The 21,184-nt window shown below is 59.2% G+C and overlaps 1 protein-coding gene across 2 annotated transcripts in view; it reads right to left on the reverse strand.

The window, feature by feature from the left end:
• Nucleotides 1-240: 240 nt before the first annotated feature.
• THBS2 (thrombospondin 2) overlaps nucleotides 241-21,184 on the reverse strand; it is a 30,190-nt gene continuing 9,246 nt past the window's right edge. Inside the window, exons 5-22 of one of the 2 annotated variants that reach the window (XM_069487886.1) lie at nucleotides 19,649-19,845; nucleotides 17,603-17,743; nucleotides 16,865-16,961; nucleotides 15,095-15,265; nucleotides 14,698-14,874; nucleotides 13,753-13,926; nucleotides 13,203-13,330; nucleotides 12,974-13,126; nucleotides 12,366-12,584; nucleotides 11,504-11,611; nucleotides 10,653-10,812; nucleotides 9,081-9,199; nucleotides 8,277-8,511; nucleotides 6,631-6,858; nucleotides 5,915-6,186; nucleotides 5,286-5,383; nucleotides 4,112-4,251; nucleotides 241-2,324 (exon numbers count right to left, since the gene is read on the reverse strand). In XM_069487886.1, the coding sequence (XP_069343987.1) occupies nucleotides 2,317-2,324; nucleotides 4,112-4,251; nucleotides 5,286-5,383; nucleotides 5,915-6,186; nucleotides 6,631-6,858; nucleotides 8,277-8,511; nucleotides 9,081-9,199; nucleotides 10,653-10,812; nucleotides 11,504-11,611; nucleotides 12,366-12,584; nucleotides 12,974-13,126; nucleotides 13,203-13,330; nucleotides 13,753-13,926; nucleotides 14,698-14,874; nucleotides 15,095-15,265; nucleotides 16,865-16,961; nucleotides 17,603-17,743; nucleotides 19,649-19,845 (2,825 nt within the window). In that variant the 3' untranslated portion in view covers nucleotides 241-2,316. Of the gene's footprint in view, nucleotides 2,357-4,111; nucleotides 4,252-5,285; nucleotides 5,384-5,914; nucleotides 6,187-6,630; nucleotides 6,859-8,276; nucleotides 8,512-9,080; nucleotides 9,200-10,652; nucleotides 10,813-11,503; nucleotides 11,612-12,365; nucleotides 12,585-12,973; nucleotides 13,127-13,202; nucleotides 13,331-13,752; nucleotides 13,927-14,697; nucleotides 14,875-15,094; nucleotides 15,266-16,864; nucleotides 16,962-17,602; nucleotides 17,744-19,648; nucleotides 19,846-21,184 lie in introns of both variants that reach the window. The other variant, XM_069487885.1, reaches the window with a different exon arrangement.

The raw sequence follows: 21,184 nt of genomic DNA on the forward strand, positions 1-21,184 counted from the left end.
GGCGCTGGGTGGGACAGCGACTCTCTCCACGAGGGCACGAGCCACCTCTGCCCGCGGCTGCAGGGGGACGCGGCCAGCGACAGGCACCGGCACAGCCCGGGCAAACGCACCGGCTCTCCCGACTGGGTTTCTCTCCCGTCCCCCCACAGAAACCCCGCTAACTCTTTTTTAAAAAAGGGAGAGAGATTCATTTATAGAAAAGCTCTTTACAATTTATTTCCTGTTATTAACCTTTAAAGTATAAAAATGAGGCTGTAGCTAAATGCAGGGTTTCAGTGGTGAAATTTTGACCATGTGAACAAATAAATAAATATTTACAGTTTTTGGCAAAACAAATGAAGTTTCATTAACCTATACGAGAAATTTGTTTTAAAAACATAAATAATTTACAAGAAATATCTTACATTCTAAATATTCACATCAGCATTCCCACACCGTCACGTGGTTTGACCCAACACACCGAGGCAGAAACCCACACGCTCTTCGCAGCTGTGACGTGTGATGGCGTCACCCAGCCTCTGCTGGTCTTCGGAACACAGTTCCACACAAAAAATTTAAGAAGTGCAACAAAACAAAACCAAAAAGAAAAAGTAATTTTATCAAAGTGAAATGTGTAAATTAAGACAAAGCTATGTGTTCTTCCTATCTGACATAGAAATGTGATCACTATTAACAGGAAGGGGATAAGCGTCTGTCCCCGTCAGACAAACTCCCCTCCTGAAACCCCGTATGCGGAGTGGGACGAACTACTTCTTCCTGCAGAAAGATCGTGCAACTGAAAGCAAAGAGTGAATCAAACTGTGTATGTTGCTGTGTCACTGATTACTGGGTATGTCTGGCAAGACCAAATGCTGATTTTCTTCAGCATTTAAATAAAAATAATTCTATACACAGCAGATAGATAACAGTAAATATATTGACTCAAACTCACTGGCAGCATTATATATTAAGGTTCCATTATCAACTCTTTGCTATTATTTATTCTATTGCATTTTACAGGATGCTTTACATGACAATGTAATATTTATTATAAAGCCTTATAGTTTGATAGGCAGATAGTTTACCGTAACTGTATCTTTATATTGTGCTGTACTTGGTATATGTTTACTTCTAAAATTATACTACATATGTGTTACTTGGCATATTGAAAATAACTTATTGGCGAATGAAGATGCATTCTATATTCATTTAATAAATATTAACAAAACATTTATAACTGGAACCTTAATGAAACGTGTTACCAAAGTAGGTAAAAGCAACTTTTCCATAATTTCCAAAGCCTAGAATAGGAGTTAGATGCCAAAGTGCACTCTCTGTTCGGGTTGCCTGCTGGTCTGCCGTCTGGTAGCAGAGATTGGAAAGGACGCGCCTCCAAGTCCCAGAGATCTGAACGCAACGCCGGGTGACAACGGGCCAGCAGTTCTCTGGATGCCACAGAGATCTGAACGAGAAACCAAACGCCGACAGGCCAGGCACCCTCCCAGGGCCGCGGCCGCACAAGCAGCCAACTTGCACAGCAAAGCCAAGGCGCGAAACCAAGCAAGCACTTTGCTCTGCTAAACTGCGACTTAAACAAAGTTTTGCCACGTCCGTAGGGAGCCACGTGACACCCGTTCTGCAAGGGTGATCATTCTGTCACAGAGCTGCCTCTGCCGAATGCCGGACGAGAGAGTGGGGGAGGGGCACTCGTTTAACTTGCAATTGTTTCCTATGTTCTAACTAGTTGCTTGATATCTTACACCATTTGATATCGGGCCACCATCTCACATGACTATTCTCTCTAACCTCTTCCTCAGTACGGCATTTCCTCACATTCGAGTTGATGCTTCTTTGTAATTGATCTGACAGGATCATTTGTTATCGAAGAACAGCCCTAATCCAAGAACAGTGACAACTTTAAGCACTGAAAATAGCTTAGCAATATTTTTCATGCTTAATTTATGACAATGGCTTATGCACAAGATTCCCTTCAACTCCATATACACATAAATATAAGTAATTACATTTTGTATGTAAACGTCATTCTTTTTAAACAAACAAGGAAAAGCAATGCAATGGCATGCCCAGCTTTCACTCCACAGTCTCGTGCATCAGAGTGGTCTCCCTGGGGGGCTAGAGGTCCATCTCTGGGTCTGTCGGTGTGTGTCCTCTGCAGGCACGTGGGCTTGGGTTGGCGGCAGGAGCGCAGAACCAGCAGAGCTAAGGCAGGGGCAGGAGGGGCTGCTAACGAGAGGGGAGCTGCAGGGACCACGGCGACCGGCAGGGTCCAGGTCCCACAGCACGTGCAGGGCTTCACTGAAATCCAGCAAATCTTGTTTAGACGTCTAAAAAACAACAACAAACAGGATTAGGATGACTACACCATGGGTTTTGTTTTATTTTGCTTTACCTTTAACCTAAAATTTCACTATTTGAATTAAAAATGACATTTATAACATAGATAGATCATGGACAGATGCATGGAAGGATGGCTGCCTGCATGGAAGGAAGGATGGTTGGATGGTTGGAAGGAAGGAAGGATGGTTGGGAGGAAGGAAGGATGGATGGTTGGATGGTTGGAAGGAAGGAAGGAGGGATGGGTGGATGGTTGGAAGGAAGGAAGGAAGGAAGGAAGGATGGTTGGATGGCTGGAAGGAAGGAAGGAAGGATGGTTGGATGGTTGGAAGGAAGGAAGGAGGGATGGTTGGATGGCTGGAAGGAAGGAAGGAAGGATGGTTGGATGGTTGGAAGGAAGGAAGGAGGGATGGTTGGATGGCTGGAAGGAAGGAAGGAGGGATGGTTGGGAGGAAGGAAGGAAGGATGGTTGGAAGGAAGGATGGTTGGATGGTTGGATAACTGGAAGGAAGGATGGATGGCTGGAAGGAAGGAAGGATGGTTGGATGGTTGGAAGGAAGGAAGGATGGTTGGATGGTTGGAAGGAAGGAAGGATGGTTGGATGGTTGGATAACTGGAAGGAAGGATGGTTGGATAGTTGGAAGGAAGGATGGATGGTTGGAAGAAAGGAAGGAAGGAAGGAGGGATGGATGGTTGGATAACTGGAAGGAAGGATGGATGGTTGGAAGGAAGGAAGGATGGATGGTTGGATGGTTGGAAGGAAGGAAGGAGGGATGGGTGGACGGATGGAAGGATGGATGGATGGAAGGAAGGAAGGAAGGATGGATGGTTGGAAGGAAGGAAGGATGGATGGATGGAAGGAAGGAAGGAAGGAAGGATGCATGGATGGGTGGATGGTTGGATGGTTCGATAACTGGAAGGAAGGAAGGAGGGATGGTTGGATGGTTGGAAGGAAGGAAGGAGGGATGGGTGGACGGATGGAAGGACGGATTGTGGAAGGAAGAATGAATGGATGGGTAAGATGGATGAGTGGACAGACGGATGTCTGCATGAATAGACAGGTGGACAGAAAGGTAGAAGGACAGGTGGATGGATGGATGGAAACATGCAGTGTCTCCAAAGCCAACCTAACACAGGGAAAAGAAACTTCACCAGAAGCCAGCAAGGTTCGTGTCCTCCTTTCATCTCTTTACCTTATGTGTGATTTTTGAGAAGCATCTCTGAGCGTTACTCACCTCATCTACAGAAAGGAAATGTGTTCATGTCCACGTGAAGGCATGCGATTAGACCAGAGGGGATGCAAGTTCCCTTCTAGGTCTACAATGTTTTGATTCAAATATACTCCTAGAGAAATAACTAAAGAGGATCCTTTTCCTCCTTCCTTCCCTCCCTGTCTTCCTTTCCTTTCTTCCTTTCCTTTTTTCCTTCCTCCAATTTTTAGCAAGGGTAGCAATCTGAAATGCCTTGAGGAGCCCAGGAGGTACAGACAACACAGGAAGGTACAGTGTGCAGGACAGAGGGGATTCAGGGAGCCTCTGAACAATCGGAAAGTTCTGTCCCACCAAAGGCATCCAAATACAATTTAAAACAAAGAAAAAACAACCCAAACTGACCCAACAAAGCATCCGCTAGGAACAAGCAGATGACCGACGTATATACCGCCCTGTAAGTCATGGCATGATGTACAGCTTCCGTGAAAGGAAAAGTGAAACACATGCCGTGCTCCCCTCCCGCCTGTGTGCCGAGGCTCCCACCCAAGCGCTGGGCTCACACTCACCTCTGCACTCGTACTTGAGGTCCGAGAAATAGACCATCTCCTGGGAGAAGACAAACAGACCCAGCCGCCCGCCGGCATAGGTCTGATCGTAGATTGGTCCTGAGTCCGCCATGACCTGCTTTCCCTCATGCACCAAGACCCTAAAAACGGTTTTCAAACAGGAGAGAGAAAGCAAACGTGAGCTCTGTGACATGGCTCCAGCTACCAGCCGTGAACGCAGGGGAGCTGGAGCCTCTGCCCAGGGGCAGCTGCTCCTCCTCACACGCTCTGGCCACCGGTCACACAGCACCCCCCGGTCCAAAGCATCCTCCTCGCAACTCACGCCACTGCCGCAACGTGTGACTTCACTTGCAGTCACCCAGGCAAGGGGTTCAGCGTAGTCTCCACTTTAGGAGCCAAAGAACCGCTTGGCAGGGTGAGGAGCATTTCCTAGTCACCCTCGGGGGGAGTCAGACGACCCTCCCACTTCCTGGGAACCAGCACCGAGTTCTCCCCACCACGGAAGCCGAGTCAGGGCCAGGACAGCTCTGTCCTCCACACCCTGGGCAGGAGCTCTGGACGCCCTGAAGTGTCTGTGAGTGGACAGACGAGTTCCGTGGGACATCACCTCCCGCCTCCAGCCTGCGCGGCGTCTGCACAGCGCTGCTCACTGCCCCCGGGGAAACATACACCCCCAGCGTCTGTACACACTCCAGACAGGTCTTGGCTCTTACTAACTTTGCAAAAAAAAAAATCCCTACTTGTTATGCCAAGGGCACATGATTCTGTTGGACTGTTAATTGTAAAAGTTTTATTCAAATATGAGTTTTAAATTTAGCCAATTACAACATCAAAAATAAATATAAATTCATTCTCCAAATGAAACACATGCCAATGTTGCAAAAATGCAGCTATTTCTCTCCCAGGCCCAGGGTGTTCATCAGGAGAAAAGATGTTCATCTTCCTCCAAGTTATTTTGACAAGATAAATTTAATTTTCTTCCTTTTGACTTTCTTTTTTTAAATAACTAATATACAGTAGAGATGTAGGATGGAAAACAGAAGGTATTTAAAGCTGGAGGACCCAGAGGAAAACACAGACATCAGAATTCACTGGGGCTCTTTGCCCGTCAGTGCTCAAACTCGCCACCGTGGCAGTCAGGAGGCAGAGCCGCGGCTGGCGTGGGCGACCTCACCTGATGTAGCCCGTCTTGGGCCTGTGGGTCAGGTGCCACCTGTAGGCGGTGTAGTCCTTCCAGCCAATGTTCTTGGGGTCGTGCCACAAGGTCCGCACCTGGGGAAACACACCGGCCTTGAGTACAGCTGGCACCTGAGCCCTCACCGCCGTTCACAGCACCAGGAGGCAAACAAACACGACTTTGCGAATCCTCCATAGGCTCCTGCTGCCGCATTTCGCTCTGACGCACGTGCAGTGGAAACCTCTGGCGTGGACCAGAACCCACGTGAGGAGCAGTGTGGTCACAGGGCCCCGCAGTCCCCCCGAGACCCCCAGATGCACTCCTGGGACTTCTGCTTCCTGGACACAGCACCTTGAGTAAAACACTCAACCTCCTGACACTCGGAACTCCCTGTCTCCGGAAGGGGTGGAAATACTTTAAATTTGCAAGAGGATTAACAACTGTGTGTGTGAAAGTGCCAGGCAGGGCATCTGTAATAAAGTAGACACTCATGGCAAGTATATTAAGGTGACTGTGACTTGAGTTAAAACTACGACACGAGAGCAGGGGGTCTCTGGAGCAGGCCGGGCCTGAGCCCTGAAACACCCGGTAAGCGCAGAGCGTGTCTGAGAACACAGCGCCCTCACCTGCCCCTCCGTGTTGCCCGTGTGCCACAGCGCGTTCCTCAGGTGCTCGCCGGTCCCCGTGGTGGAGTTCACCACCTTGAGGGACACGCCGGAGTAGCCGTACGCCCGCGTGGGCTGGTCCTCCCAGTAGGTCTGCGTGACCTGTTTCCACATTACCACGTAGAAGCGGCTGCTGGACTGGTAGCCGAAGACGAAGCCCGCGTAGTCGTCGTCCCGGTCCGTGTTGACGTAGAAGGTGCCGCTGAAGTCCACAGACCCAAATTCATCGAAGCCTGGGTGCAGAGTCACAGCTCTGCGTCAGGAACACCCTTTGGGGGTCCCAGCTGGCTGCTCCCCCGACAGCAGGTGTGAGGGCTGGCGGGCTCTCCCCCTGCACCCAGCCCCGGCCTTTCCCGGAGAGCAGTGAAATTTGAGGGATTGTTTAGAGCCAGCTTAGAGTTACGACCAAGTTTTCACTGCATGATGTGACATTTTACAGAACAATTCCATGAAATAAAATTATTGACTGAAAGTTCAGACTTAGGAGAGACAGACTCGTGCTCCCCACGGTGCACCTGTCGAGATGAGCTAGACAGTTTCGCACGGGTGATAGGATGGGGCTGCCAGAAAGGTCACACCACACCCCGCCACCCACCACCTGACTTCCCAGAGCAGCCTGTGTCCTCCGCGGGCCTCCCACCCCCACCGAGCAGCGCCGTGGTGTCGCAGATGCTCACCTACAGCGATGCCGGGGTCCGAGTTGGCCGTCTGAACCAGCTCCTTGCCTTGGTGACGAATGACCCAGTTAGGATCGATCTGGGTGGTCCCCTTGGGGTCCAGGGGAACCATCTGGAAGTTTCTGAAGTCCGTCTCACTGATGGCGCTGTTCTCAGGGCACACGTCGTCGATGTCCGGGACGTTGTCATTGTCAAAGTCGTCTTTGCAAATATCGCCCCTCCCGTCCCCTGTTTACAAAGAACAGACATCTAAACAAGAAAGCAAACACGGCGGTTTGCCACTTGCTTTTCTGTGTTTGAGAAAAGTGAACACACAGGTCCCTGAAACCCCGAAGACGAAGTGCTGTGTAGACGGATGCGGAGGACGCTCGGGTCCCTGAAACGCGGAGCTGGAAAGCGCCGACCGCGACCTTCGACCTCCCCAGGAGAAACGCTGCAGCCAAGGCCAGACCCGCAACTTCCCGCGGACCCGCCCCGCCACCCCGCGGCGTTCTGCTGCCAAACGGAGGACTCCGAGCGCCTGTCGGCAAGGTCAGGCTGCTCCTCTGGCTTCCCTCCGGCAGCTCTGGGCACGTCGGCTGCCACGGTCCTCCCGCACTTCAGCACAACTCTGACGCCCGAGTGGCTTTTCGCGGGGACACGTGGGCCCCATCGTTCGGGGGCTGCCCAGGGGTTTCTTGGGGAGGTCGAGGCAGGGGCGTGGGGAGAGGGGGCCACGGCCGGCCGGTCGGGGGACGCACTGTGGCCCTCGCGGGTGCCGCTGCCCGGCGGGTGCTGACACTCACAGGCGGACGACAGTTTGCCAAACTAGCCTATTCTGTGGCCTCGCGTCTTAGGAGAAAAGGCAGCAGTTCTGCTGAACATCCCATCGCTCTTCAACCGGTTCTCAGTCCTCTTCTGCAGCCCCCCCCCCCCCCCCCCCCCCCCGCGGCAGGCACCTGGGCAGCGCCAGGGCCTTTGGAAATTGCCAGAATACCTCCTGCAGGTCGGCGCCTCCCCCACCCCCGCCCTGCCTGGGCCCAGCGAGCCCACCCCCCGTCCTCGTGTCCCGGTAAAGCTCCCTGTTTTCTGCGAGACCCTCCGTGCCGCGCTTCGGACCCAGGGCGACTTCCCGCCCGCACGACTCCTCATCTCCGCGCGCTCGGGACGTCTCCCCAGGGCGCCCGCGGTCCCCTCCGCACGCGCCGCCGCGCACCCCAGCGTCACGCGGAGAGTGACGCTGCGTGCTGGCGGTCGCCCCTCCGGACCGCGCTGCTGCGGACGCTGACGCCGCAGCCGCTGGCAGAGCAACCCTTCCCCCGCACATCAGCTCCCAGCGGGCGATGCCCATCCCCTCCCTGGCGTCACCCGCCGCGTCCCCGTTCACCACGTGTGTAACGGCCGTTTCTGCCCGGATCACGGAAAGTCGGGCGCCAAGGGCTCCCCACCCCCCTCCCACGCACAGATGCGCATGCGCGGGCGCCGAGGGCTCTCCACCCCTCCTCCCCCCCCCCCCCACGCACAGAAGCGCATGCGCAGTCGAAGGTATCCTGAGCAGCCGGGAAGAAACTTCCTCCCCGGGACCCGACCCCGCGAGACCCAGCGCCAGGGCCGGGTCCCACCGGGAGGATGAGGTGACGTCCTCGCACGGCCAGACGGGGACCTACCGTCCGAGTCCTCCTGGTCCGGGTTGAAGACGAGCCGGCAGTTGTCCCTGTCGTCGGGGACGCCGTCGTTGTCGTCGTCCGGGTCACAGGCGTCGCCCTTGCCGTCCCCATCGTGGTCGGCCTGGTTGGCGTTGGAGATGTAGGGACAGTTGTCCTGGTTGTTCTGGTGGCCATCGTCGTCGATGTCTTCGTTGTTGTCACACTGGTCTCCCACGAGGTCGTTGTCCACGTCGGTCTGGGGTCAGGCATGAGGCAGACAGCTTAGGACGCGGGTTTGACCGGGTGGCGAGGACCCTGGGACGCGGGGCTGGAGCCAACGGCCCCGCGCACGGCCAGGCTGCTGCGGGGGGAGGGGGGAAAGGGAGGGACGGGTGGGAGGGGACCGTGGTCCCCCCAGGGCCCGGACTGGGATGGGGACCTCTCCTGGTGGCGCCACCTCTCCGCAGGGTTCACTTCACTGGGAAGAGTCAACGACCTCATCGTTAAGTCCCTTTCTACGCCATTTGCTACAACATGCTTCACGGACCACATCACCCGTGTCCCGCTCTCGTCTCCCCCAAAGGCAGCCTGGCAGGGGAGGCGGTCCCTGTCCCCCTCGGGGAGACGTGGAGAGAGTCCGCGACACAGACCTTTGTCAGCACCTGCCCGTTCGGCCTGTCTCCACCGAGACACAGGACTGTGCCGGGCCCTGAGCTCAGTGACTGTTTGCAGCTGAACCATCCGGAAGCCCCGGCTGCCGTGCGGGCAGAGCTCGCAGGGCCCCGCGGGCGCGTAGCCGCTCAGGACAGCAGCGGCACTGCTCACCTGGTCGGGGTTGTGCACCAGGGGGCAGTTGTCGCAATGGTCCCCCACACCGTCACCATCCGTGTCCCTCTGGTCCGTGTTGTAGACGTAGGGGCAGTTGTCCCGCTCGTTGAAGACGTCTGCCGGTATCCAGGGGAAAGACCAGGGTCGCGTTGAGTTTCAGGGAAGCGTCACCCTCCCTACACATCCACAGCCTACGGCCAAACTCGCACACAAAAATAATCTTAAAAACCCAAGAATATGGTAAGATGTAAAGATGACTGGATTCATGGAAGAATAAATGACATATTTCCCATCAAAATTCAGGTTCCCTTAGATTAAAATAGAACCGGCCCTTGGAGATTTCCGGCAGTGCCGCGCAGTGCGTGGCCCTCACACGCGCCCGCCCAGAGCTGCCAGACCAGCTGCGCCCCCGGGTCCAGCCAGAAAACAGGCGCTGAGCGCCGGGAGCTCACTGGCTTCAGTTACGGGCGCGTCACCTACGCGCATTAGCAGGAAAACAGCAGTGGCTGAGACTGATGGGGTTTTAAGTGCAGTATCTTATTTCAAGAAATCTGAAAACAAAACATGAATTCCTTTGATATTGGAGTTATAAGGAAACTCGCATTAGCGGTGGCCTAAATAATGCCATTGGTGACAGGCCCTGGTGACAGAGCAGAGCGTCACCCGTCAGGACACGGCCTTGCCTTGGCCAGTGGAGGCTGGGAGGGGGGTCACACACGGGTTCTAGGTGAGAGGAAGGCCCTAAAAACACACGGTGTTGGGGCTGGAGACCGGCGTCTGCGTCTCGGCGCCGCCGCCCACGTCAGCCGCAAGGAGGAGCCTCCTGGCTGCCCTGAGCCGCAGCCCCGTCCAGACGCGCCCTGGAGCAGCATGGACTGAAACAGCCGCACCGAGAAACAGGCCACGGGGCAGAACCCAGGTCAGCGGGAGGCGGGAGGGACACTGAGCCAGGGCTGGGGACGGGGCCTGCCAGAGGGAGCCGGAGCCCAGACCTACAGAAATGCTCCCTGGTCCCCAGACACCCCGACGGAAGGAAGGACCCAGCAGTGATGGTGACACTGTGGGTGGCAGAGCTCGTTCGCTGAGGCCACCAGCATCTCCAGGTACGGGGCCAGCCCGGAGCAGTGTCTGCGGTCCCCACAGTGGGACTGCAGTGTCCTGGCTGACGGGACACGGCCCCTGTGAGGGTGCCTCGCGGACTGACTAGAGCGCAGAGTGATGTGCCCGCAGAGGCTCAGGGACAGACCTCTGGCTCTGAGAGGCAGCGTGACGGAGGCCTGGCTTCTCAGAGTCGGGTGAAGGGTGCGCATTGGAGAAAGTGCCAGGAGAAGCACCGGAAGGCGCGGGACTCCCAGGCTGGGGCAGAGACGGCTGTGCCAAGCGCACAGTGTCCCACGGGGCGGTCCCGAGGCCGGTGACCCGACAGGGGAACCACAGGGGCCGAGGACGAAGGACTCCCAGGGGAGCAGCTCAACGAATCGCTTCCTCTCGCGTGGGCATGAGATGAAACTGAGCTCAGCAAAGAAATCCGGACAGAACACGGCGTCCGCGGGCCCCGGCGGGACTGACCGTCGCCGTCGATGTCCACGGAGCAGGCGTCGCCCTCGCCGTTGCTGTCGGTGTCGATCTGGGCGGGGTTGTGCACGTAGGGGCAGTTGTCGCAGCGGTCCCCGACCTCGTCCTTGTCGTAGTCGGACTGGCGGGGGTTGAAGAGCAGCTGGCAGTTGTCCTGGGACAAAGGGGGGAGGTTCAGAGGGACGCAGGGTGGCAGCGCCGACAGCCGCCCCCAAACCAGACCGGAACAAGGCAGAGATTTGGAAGCAGCCCAAGCTTTTTCCACGTCGCCCTAGCCGAGCACCGTCTCAGCCTCAAACGTTTGTGCCCTGTAGTCTGCACTGCCCATGGCAGAGGTGCGTCCCACACGCCCCGGCCCGCAGACGTGTGACTGTCAGACAAGCGCGGGGATCAGCGAGGGGGTCGGCGAAGGGTGAGGTCGGGGTAAGGAGTGAACGGAACTGGGTGACCTATTGTCACAGCGGTGTTCTCTCCACCACCACGTTGAACCATCTGTGTGTGAGCAACTGTCTCAGGAAAGCGTATGTTTCCAGTATCGCGACAAAGGCAGGAACGTGGCTCACTGTGGAGTGAGCTTCACCTGGTCTGGTCACTGCTCCCCCCGGGTGAGGGGGTGGATAAGCCCCTTTCTGCGGGGAAGGAGCAAATGAAACTACGGAAAGTTTGTCCCCGGAGCAGGCGGTGCGCCTGGTCCCCCTGCCTGTGCCGACGGCCGACCCTGCACACGGGAACCCGCCAGGCCGCGGCCGCACATCTGCCGACCGCGGGGGACGGCGCCGTGTTCCCCTCCCAGCCTCTCCTGTCCTGGAACCCGGGGCAGGCGCCGGCGCGCTAGCCCGTCCTACCTTCTCGTCAGTCACGCCATCATTGTCATCGTCGTCGTCACAAGCGTCCCCAATTCCGTCCTTGTCGAAATCTTCCTGCCCAGAATTTGGCAGGTGGGGGCAGTTGTCCTGAGATCAGAGAGCATGATAATTACATCATTCTGAAAAGGCCTCTTCTTTCAGAAACGTCGGAGCAGCACAGCGGCGAGCGCAGCGTGAGGTCGCGGGCGCCGACCTCTGCCCTGGTCGGGGACGTCACAGGGCCGGCCAGGCGGCCAGAGGCTCACGTCCCACCCTGGAAGTGACGTCACCACGTCTGGTGGGCGAGACACAGAAACTTGTGTTCCAGCCCAGAGCCCGGGGAGGCTGCAAACCACTGCGTGGACCCCGGCTCCGTGCAAGGTCCCTTCCTCCCATGGACACCGACTCCTAAACCACATGGCCAAAGCCCGTGGACTTCTGACCCTCACTGGCCAAAATGCTCCCAGAGAGGCGTCCTCTGAGGGCATCGGTGATCTGTTCAGACACCAGGGCTGAGCTGCACATCATCTGCTAACCCTGGGCTCCACGGGAAGCCGCAACAGGAGCTACTTTGTTTCCACCCAGCTGCGCCGTGACTCAGGCTGCGCTGTGCACTGACGACAGTGGGGACCGCAGGACGGGGCCACGGTCACACACACACAGCAGCTCCACGCGGGCCACGCGTCCCATCAGAGCCTGCACGTGGGCCTGTCCCCGGGAGGCCGGTTGCGGCAGTGACTACGGGACACGGGAAGCCAGGGGACACCCAGCCGGGGGAGGTCTCAGCTCCCAGGCACCGCTCACCCCACGAACGTGGCACAGTGACACCCGCAGCCCTGTTTCCTGACCGCGGCGCCCGCACCTTGACGCAGTGGTAGGTGGCGTTGGTGGCGCAGCCCAGGTTGAGGTTGGGCCAGCCGTCCAGGTCCGAGTCCTCCCCGCAGATGAGCCCGTCGCCCGCGTAGCCCGTCTGACACTCGCACTTGTACATGGGGTCGCTGAAGTGGCCCAGGTAGATGCACTCGGCGTGCCTGTGGCAGCTGTGCGTCCGGTCCTTGCACGGGTTCTCGGGCTCACACACCTGGGGACAGACGATGACGACAGGCGTCAGGCACCCACAGCGGGTAGCCGAGCGTCTGGGGACATGGGAGGGTGGCCTGACCGAGAGTCCAGGAACTGGGAATTCTGCTCTTTCTGGACGACATTCCGAGGCCTGTTCCATGAGCAACGCAAGCATCCTCTTTGAGCCCCCGCGGCTCACAGGGTGAGGACACGGACACATCATAAAGCCGCTGGCCGTGACACTCATGGATCAAGCTCCCCACCCAGAGGGCCAGCGCGAGGCTGGGCGTGGGGCCCCCAGCTTCCCCGCGGCGAGGCCCCTTCCTTCCTCTGACCTTTTCCCCTTTCCTGCACTCGCCTGACCTTCTCAAAGCCTCTGACGACCCCCAGGAAGGTCGGCTCACGCACCTGCTTCTCCGTCTGGGCCGCGTCCAGGCCGACCCCGGCGGGCTGGCTGCCGCGGTAGCGCGGGGGGCAGGGCAGGCAGTGGAAGCCGGGCTGGGAGTTGACGCAGCGGGGCGCCTTACCGGTGGAGAAGCAGACGTCGGGGACCAGGGCGCACTGCAGGGACACGCACATATGAGCCGCCACTCCCGGTCTCCATGTGGCCCCGCCGCCCGGGGCAGGGGACACCCACCTCGTCCAGGTCCTCGCAGTGGGTGCCGTTGCCCAGGAAGCCCAGCGGGCAGGAGCCGCAGGACCAGGACCCGTCGGGGAAGCTGCTGCACTCGGCGCCCGGGAAGCAGGGGTTGGACAGACACCCGTCTGGGCCGGGGGAGGCAGCGTCAGCCCCACGGTCCAGACACCACCCACCCAGCGAGACACACGCGGCCCCCATGCCCCCCTGGCTGTCCTAAGCTGTGCAGCTCGGAGCATCCTTGTGATGTCACGCGGGTGATGGGGGACGGTCATCGCGACACCGTCCCCGAGGGCGTGTGGGGTCACGACGGCACGAGCCGTGACTCCTGCAATACTGGGCACCCTCACCGCCCTGCCTGTCCCGGCCTCACGTGGAAACACGCGGACACAGAACACGGTTGCTAAGGCACTGCCTGTACGCGGTGCAGGTATGACCGATTTCTCTCGTCTGTGTTTTCTGCGTATTCCCCGAAGACGTCGGCACTTTTCCCCAGAGCAAAGCCCGGGGTCTCCCGACGCCGCCCTGGCGGCGCGGGCCGCGCACCCACCTACGGGGCAGCTCCGCTTGCTGCACATCTGGCGCTCGGTCACGCCGCCCACGCAGGCCTTGCCGCCGTGCCGCGGCTCGGGGCTGTTGCAGACCCGCGCGCGCTCCCGGATGCCTCCGGCGCAGGTGACGGTGCAGGCCGACCACGGGGACCAGGGGCTCCAGCGGCCGTCGACTGCGGGGAGAGCCAGGCGGGGCTCAGGGGAGGGTCGAGCAGGCGGAAACGCGACCACACAGGCTCGAGAGGGGACGGCAGAGCCGTGCTGCTCCCTACGTGGCAAAAATGTGGCCCCTTTCTGCCGGGACTGAACTGTGGCCAGAGCGTGTCGGCGCCGAGCCCCTCATGCCGGGTGCAGGGGGTCCCTGAGGCTGTGCTTTGCTCCCGGGAGAGGATCACACCCCCCGTGTACCTGGAAGCCCAGAACCTCTCCCCAGGTGCCAGGGAGGGGAGGGCCCCAGCTCTGAGCGTTGCGTGAAACTGGATTGTGCCGTGAACGATTTGTGCAAATCGTGGGGAGAGCTCGGCAGCGAGGGCAATCGCCCCGCCTTCACCGTGGACGGCCTCCCTGGCAAGTCCCTGGGCTTTGCACCGTGTGCGCCCGGCCACCTCTGCCGCCAGCCTGCCCAGACCCAGGGAAGCAGCTCCTGGCCCCACTCCCGAGACGGCTGCGCAGCTCTTGGTGCCCCTGACGGAAGATGCGCAGTACCTGCGTGCAGTCTGTGCTGAACACGCATGAAGTCGGGACAGCTGGCACGAGGTCAGTGCTGAGCACAGGTGAGTGGTGTTAACCCCAAAAGGGGCTTCCAGGAAGAGCCAGGCCCGGGGACGGCAGCCCGTGTGCCACCGGGCGGGGCAGGAGCAGGCCTGGCGCCCCGGCCGTTCTCGCTGCAGCTGCTCACGCGGAGCTTCCCGTGTGCCCGCCCGGGTCCCGTTCCACCCACTTACTCGGACACGGGACGCCCTGGCAGGCCTTGGTCTCCCGGCCGCTCCCTTTGCAGCTCTTGCCCCCCATCTGGGGGACGGGGGAGTTGCAGAGACGGATGCGCGTGATGTTGCCGGTCCCACAGGTCACGGAGCACGAAGACCACGGCGACCAGTGGCTCCAGCCGCCGTCCTGCCGGACTGACAGCGGGAAGCAGAGGGTCGGTGTCTCGGGCCGAGCCCTGCCAGGTGTGGGCCCTCCCAGGGAGCAGAGCCTCGCAGCTGGAGAGGACCCTGTCCTGGCGGGGTCCTGGCACAAGGTCGAGTGTCCCCCAGGAACACCCCAAATGGCCGAGAGCTGCCCGCCCCGCCCCGCCCCCGCCCCCCGCCCCCGCCCGGAGGCCCAGGGCCCGGCACTCACTGCGGGTGTCGCACTTGCCCAGGCTGCAAGCCCGCGTCTGGATGGAGGGTCCCAAGCAGGTGTTGCTGGTGACATCGCAGGACCGGCCTCTCTGCTGGGTCCCGGAGCCGCATGTGACGGAGCACTCGGTCCACTCTGCCCACGGAGACCAGCCCTCCTCGCTGTCCAGCGCTGGCCAGAGGAAGCAGACCCGGCGCCGTGAGGCCCCCGCACGGACGTGCCGCCAACAGCAGACACGTGGCAAAGCAGCCAAGGTCAGGACTCGGCCGCGGCTCGGGGCAGCTGCTTCCCAGCGTCTGGCACCAAAAGTCTGTTACCCCAGGGGGTGCCCGGGGGGGGGGGGGCTGCCCTCCAGGGAGAGCGGAACCCACGGCAGTGTCTGCCGTCCGAGTGCCAGGACAGTTTAACCACGTGCGTCCAGAGCACTCATTTCATAGCCTGTTAAAATTAGCGCACAGAAGAGAGCGCCGAATCACGCCTCCATGAGGTTCATTAAAGTTGTTAAGATTTTATTTCCATTTTAGCCTGTTTGCTGAGTTACATAAAATAATGAAACATTTCAATTATTACCCTTAATGTTTTCCCAAATAACTTAAATTGAGACAAGTTAGATTGCAAGGCAAATCCCTGTGAAGAAACTTCCCAGACAACGGCAGCCCCTAACGAGAGAGTGGAGCTCTCCCAGCAAACAGTAAAGGTTCACCCCGTGAATGTGCGTGACCACATCTTCCGGAAAGCAGGAGAAAGGACCTCAGGAGGCCTTTTCCACACGCTTTGCTCCCTGTAACGCTAAACACCTTCCTCGGGTCTGACACGGGCCTCTGGTCCTCAGAACTGTGTCTTTGTGTCGTGCAGTGAGCAAGACACCCTGGGAACACCCAGCAGGACTTGCACACATACTGAACAGACGACTTTAATCACGACACTAGCCTTGTGGATTGGGGATAATTTTTCTGCATTTTACAGATAATGTAACAGAAACTCAGAAAAAATCACATTTTGTTCAAAATCACAGAGTGGCTCTGCCCGGGCTCATCGGCAAACCACTCTCTGTCCACCTGCACCCAGGTCCCGGGGCCAGGGGACGCCCAGGGAAGTTTGGGGGATGGTGCCCGGCTTACGTGGGGACGAGGGCCGCACGGTCAGTGCCATGGAGACCTGGGGCCGGCATCTGGCCAGCAGCCTTGGCTCCGGGGGGCGCTCGGAGTGAGGAGCACCAGGCAGGGCCCGCAGGCCAGCTGGGGGGCCGAGGGGCGCAGGCCTGGGGGCAGCACGAGACCCAGCGGCTTCTGCGCCAGCTCAGTCCTTCAAAGTGCACTGAGTCCCCGCACGTGCCGGGAGCTCCGGCGATGTTGGCGTGTGGCTCCTCCCTGAACCCCGGTTCTGCTCCCTGGGACGAATGTCCATTGCTCAGGGTGCACCCTTGGGAGTGGCCTTTGGCTCTCAGTCACTTCCTGACACCGTTTCACACGAGGTGTGACTGCGACCACCCTGTCTCGACACAGCCACACGTGAGCGTGTTCAGACCCGTGGTTGTGGTTGGTATTTACGCCCGGGGCTGCCTCTGGGCAGGAGCGTCGGGCTCTTCCCTAACGGGCCCGGTCCCTGCGCTGGGCTTCCTCTCTGAGAGCTACTCAGCAGGACGGGGCTCCGGCCCCCGAATTCCCAGGACTTTCAAAGTCTGCTCTGGCCACTGGTCAGGGGAACAAGTAGACAAACAGGCAGCAAAGCCCTGAGCAGGCAGAGACGGCGGCGGCCGGCGGTACTCACCGTGGAAACAGGACGGACAGCATTCGCCCTCCACGAAGGAGGGGTTGGCGCAGGTCGCTGGGGGGCAGGAGATTTGGTGGCAGATGGTTTTAAATTTCTATAAGAAAAGAAAGGCACTCAGAGAACACTTGTTCACAGGTAACAGACACTGGGGCAAGGGCTGCCGTGGACTGGCCTGTCCCACAGGCGGGACGCGGTCAGACGGGGGTGTAAAGGCATCCCCTCCTCTCACTGGGGCTCAGAGATGGCTCTTGAACCCATTTTGCCCCCTTCTTCCCCACTGAGCCAGGGGGACACAGCAGCAGCCACCCACATATTGTGGCAGTACAGAAGGAAGGGTGTGACGAGGAGAAGACACTAAGCTGTCTATCCGTCACGTGTCTGACAGTGACCTGCACGTCCCAGCTGTTTCTGCGGAGCCCCCACTGCGTCAGATCCAGGGGAATCAGAGACCAGCGAGAGCCAGGCTGACTCTCCATCCTGGCTCTGTCCCCAGCCGCCCGGCGACACAACACTGGCCCGTCCCTGCCCTCTGGATCTGGTTCCTCTTCGTGCAAAGAGGTGGACTCAAGTCACGCTTACGGTTACCTGCACTTCCCGGCCTTACTCGCGGGTTTCCTCCCCATCTGGGCACGGCTTTACACGCAGCCACTGAACATCGCCACGTGTTAAATGGCGCCTTAGGGAACCGCACGGCGCTTTCTTGCTCCTGGGAAAACAGACTTTCCGGGCTCTCACCTTGCAGGTGCACGTGGTGCAGCTGTCCACCACCCAGGTTTCGTTTTCCGCAAAGAAGCGGCCATCCTGCCAGCAGGCTGACACGTTCCTGGTCTTAGGAGGGCCTCCGACGAGCTCCCAGAGAAACTGGTTGTCGTTCGACTGGAAGAGCAAGTTCGACATGTGAGTGCAGACAAGAGCAGGCCGTGCTCAGCCGTCGCTTGTGGATGAAACACGATGTTCCTCCTCAGTTCAAGAGCGCTAAAGTCAAGCAGAGAAACCACCAGGTGTGCAGTAAGCCCTGCGTGAGGACAGCAGAGCCTCGCAAAGGTAGACAGTATTCAGACCCGTGTAAGACCTGCCCTCTGCCGTGACTGCCTCAGGTGTCCCTGGGCGTTGGCCGGGCTGCGACTGAGGGGCAGGGGGAGGCCCAGCCCACCGCCGCTAAGGACGCGTGTCGCCTCACCGATGCACCCACCCTGCCTTCGTCCAGCAAGCGCGGCAAGTGCTGCTCTGCCGAGGCAACGGCCAGGACACCGGCAGGTGCGGCTCTGGCCATCTCGAGGGTTACAGACCGGGCCAGAACATGCAAAGTTTAAGAAAAATCAAATAAATGGAAACTGCACCCAATCTCCCTAAATACATCTTCCCTCCTGCGTTCTAAGCAATCCTCTTGGGACAATATCACCTGTGCACCTTCCCCCCTCAAGTGGCAGTTGCTGACTTGGAGGTTTGGAGCCTTTGAGAATCCGCAGAATGACAGGGACCTTCTCTTGCACAAATGCACAGAGACAAACCCATTCTCACTTTTGGTGCAATTTAGGGAGTTCACAAATTTAACCCCTGACCCAAGTTTAGTAACTTGGTCCTGCGAGTCCATCCCAGTTTGAGGGTGAACTCAGGGAGGGCTCCACCCCGAGCTCTGTTCCCAGGTCAGCTGCGCTGTGCCTGCGCCACCCGCGCTCCACGGAAGTGGAAGCGCCCTGCGTTCCGGCCGCACGGTGGGATGACAGTGACGTGTCTAACGGGGCCCACGAGGAAGCACCGCAGGCACTCGCAGAGCAGGGGGGCTCCTGCCACCGGGGCCGCCCACAGCAGGGCACTCTAGTGACAGACCCCGTGCCCGTAATTCCTCCCCCAGCAAACGGCGGGCTCTCCACAGAAGTCTGGCGGGGGGGACGACGGGGAGAGCCGCTGTCACCTGCGCCTCCCAGAACGGCCCCGCGCCAAGGCCCTGGTGGGCAGCTCTGGAAGCTGCACCACGTCCCTTGGCTGACTCCTGAGCCAGCGCCATGGCCTCTGCCCTGCCTCTGGGGGGCCCACTCCATCTGCCCCCAAAGGAGAGGGGACTGTGCTGGTCCTGTCACATCTGCACCAGGATCAGAACAACGCCCGGGCCTTCCACCTGGGGACAGAGGGCGGAGGGATGAGGTCCCGGCAGGGCTTCTCAGCACCCTCTGCGGGGAAACGCCCCCCGCAGCGGCCCCAGGACAGGAAAAGGCTGAACTGGGCCCCCCACTGTCCCCCCACTCCCCACGCTGCCCTCTCCTGGCTTCATTTACTAGATGTCTGCTAGTCAGCACCACCGCACCTGGGCTCGGGCACCGACACTGCAGGACGCCGTGACCGCGAGAACCTGACACCTTCAGTCCATTTTCCTACTTTACATCACCCTTTCCGAGGCACCTTGGGCACCTTCCCCGCCCCCCAACAGGCTGTGCAGGTGCAAGCGGCCGTGACTCAGCCTCATCGTGACATCCCCGTCTCTAAGGACGGGCCGTGCTCCTCAAACCTCGGAGGCCGCTCCGCCAATACCAATCCTTTCAATAAAAGCACCTCCTATATGTACCTTTTGGCTGAGAAAATAAATTTCTCAAAATGAAGAATTCGTTTTGAAGGCTGCATATCTGAGGCCCGAGTCTGCATTCGAACACTTGCTAACGTCTGTCCAGCGACCCGTGGCTGCAGACCCCGAGGTAACCCTCCCCTGCAGCGCGTCCCCAGACCGCCGCCCGCCGGTCACCCCACGGCCCGCTCCGGGAGGCCGGCGCGCGCTCGGGCACCCACCACTCTCTTCAGGTTCTCGTGGAGCTGGTTGACGATGACGTGGAGGCCGGAGAGCTCGCTGACCATGTTCCCCAGCTCCTCGCAGGAGCGCTCGCACACGGGCGGCCTCTGCCCCGCGCCCGCGCCCGCGAACTCGGTGGCGACGTGGGGGCTCAGGCGCAGCGTGTCCGTGTTCTCGCTGATGGCGTTGAGCTCCGCTGGGGACAAGCACAGCACAGACATGAGAGACCCGCCACGCCGACCCCTGCCCGGGGGCGCACGGCCGCGGCGACCCCTGGGTGGCCTCGTGCTAAGTGACACCCAAGGACAACACGACAGCTGCAGGCGACCGTTTCCAACTAAGACCCAGGCGTTCAGAGAGGGGCGGGGCGGGGGGGTTGGCTCAGGAACCGGAAATGCGGCGGCGTGCGAGAGCGCGTGCCTGCGTCAGGGCGTACGCGGGGTCACGTACCACGCATCTCACCCGCGCTGGGGTGGCGACGCTCCCTGGTGTCCAACCCGGCCCTTCCTGCCGCCGCGTCCGAGTCTGTGTCTCCAAGGGCACGCCCCGCATTTGCAGCTCCTCCTGCTCCCCTTTCCCGCGGCCCCGTGTTCTCCGTCAGAGCCAGTCCAGTCTCCTCTCGCCCCAGGGGACCAGGCCCTGGACACCCCGCGTCCCGCCGCCTCCACCCGGGGCTCCGCCAGCCCGGGCCCCTTCCCGGCGGCGGGGCAGACACCACCAATGCCACCCCCGGGCTGGCGGGGAGGCCGCCTTTCGTGGGCCAGAAGCCCACGGGCCGCCTGACGCCCCAGGTCACGGACACGTGGGGACGGTCCACAGGTCACGGACACGTGGGGACAGTCCACGGTTCACGGACACGTGGGGACGGTCTACAGTTCACGGACTGACACGGGAGCCGCCCCAGCCCCGCGGGCCACTGCGGCGTGGCTGGGCAGGGGCTCCCGGCAGGCTCATCACAGCTGTTTTCATCCACGGTCCGGCTTCCTCTCCAGGTGATTATCACATATTCTATTTTATTTTATTTTATTATGAGAGAGAGTCTCGCTCTGTTGCCTGGGCTAGAGTGCTGTGGCATCAGCCTAGCTCACAGCAACCTCAAACTCCTGGGCTCAAGCGATCCTCCTGCCTCAGCCTCCCGAGTAGCTGGGACTACAGGCATGCGCCACCATGTCCCACTAATTTTTTCTATTTTAGTAGAGACGGGGTCTCGCTCTTGCTCAGGCTGGTCTCGAACTCCTGCGCTCAAACGATCCTCCTGCCTCGGCCTCCCAGAGAGCTAGGATGACAGGCGTGAGCCACTGCGCCTGGCCTATCACATATTTTAAATGCTGTATTTTTTTTCTCAGACATTCCATTGCTGCTGAATTATTACTTGTAAATCTCACAGTTCTTCCAGGCATTCTTTTATTGAGCTTTTGTCACTTGGTTAAAAGCCGTGTTGCAATTCACACTAAGCTTAAAAGCTTCCTCAAATCCGTTATGTCTCTGACCATGTGCAGCCACGTAAATATCAACATGCTAACAGCTGCGTATAT

The sequence above is a fragment of the Eulemur rufifrons genome, chromosome 15, assembly GCF_041146395.1.
Source record: "Eulemur rufifrons isolate Redbay chromosome 15, OSU_ERuf_1, whole genome shotgun sequence".
NCBI lineage: Eukaryota > Metazoa > Chordata > Mammalia > Primates > Lemuridae > Eulemur > Eulemur rufifrons.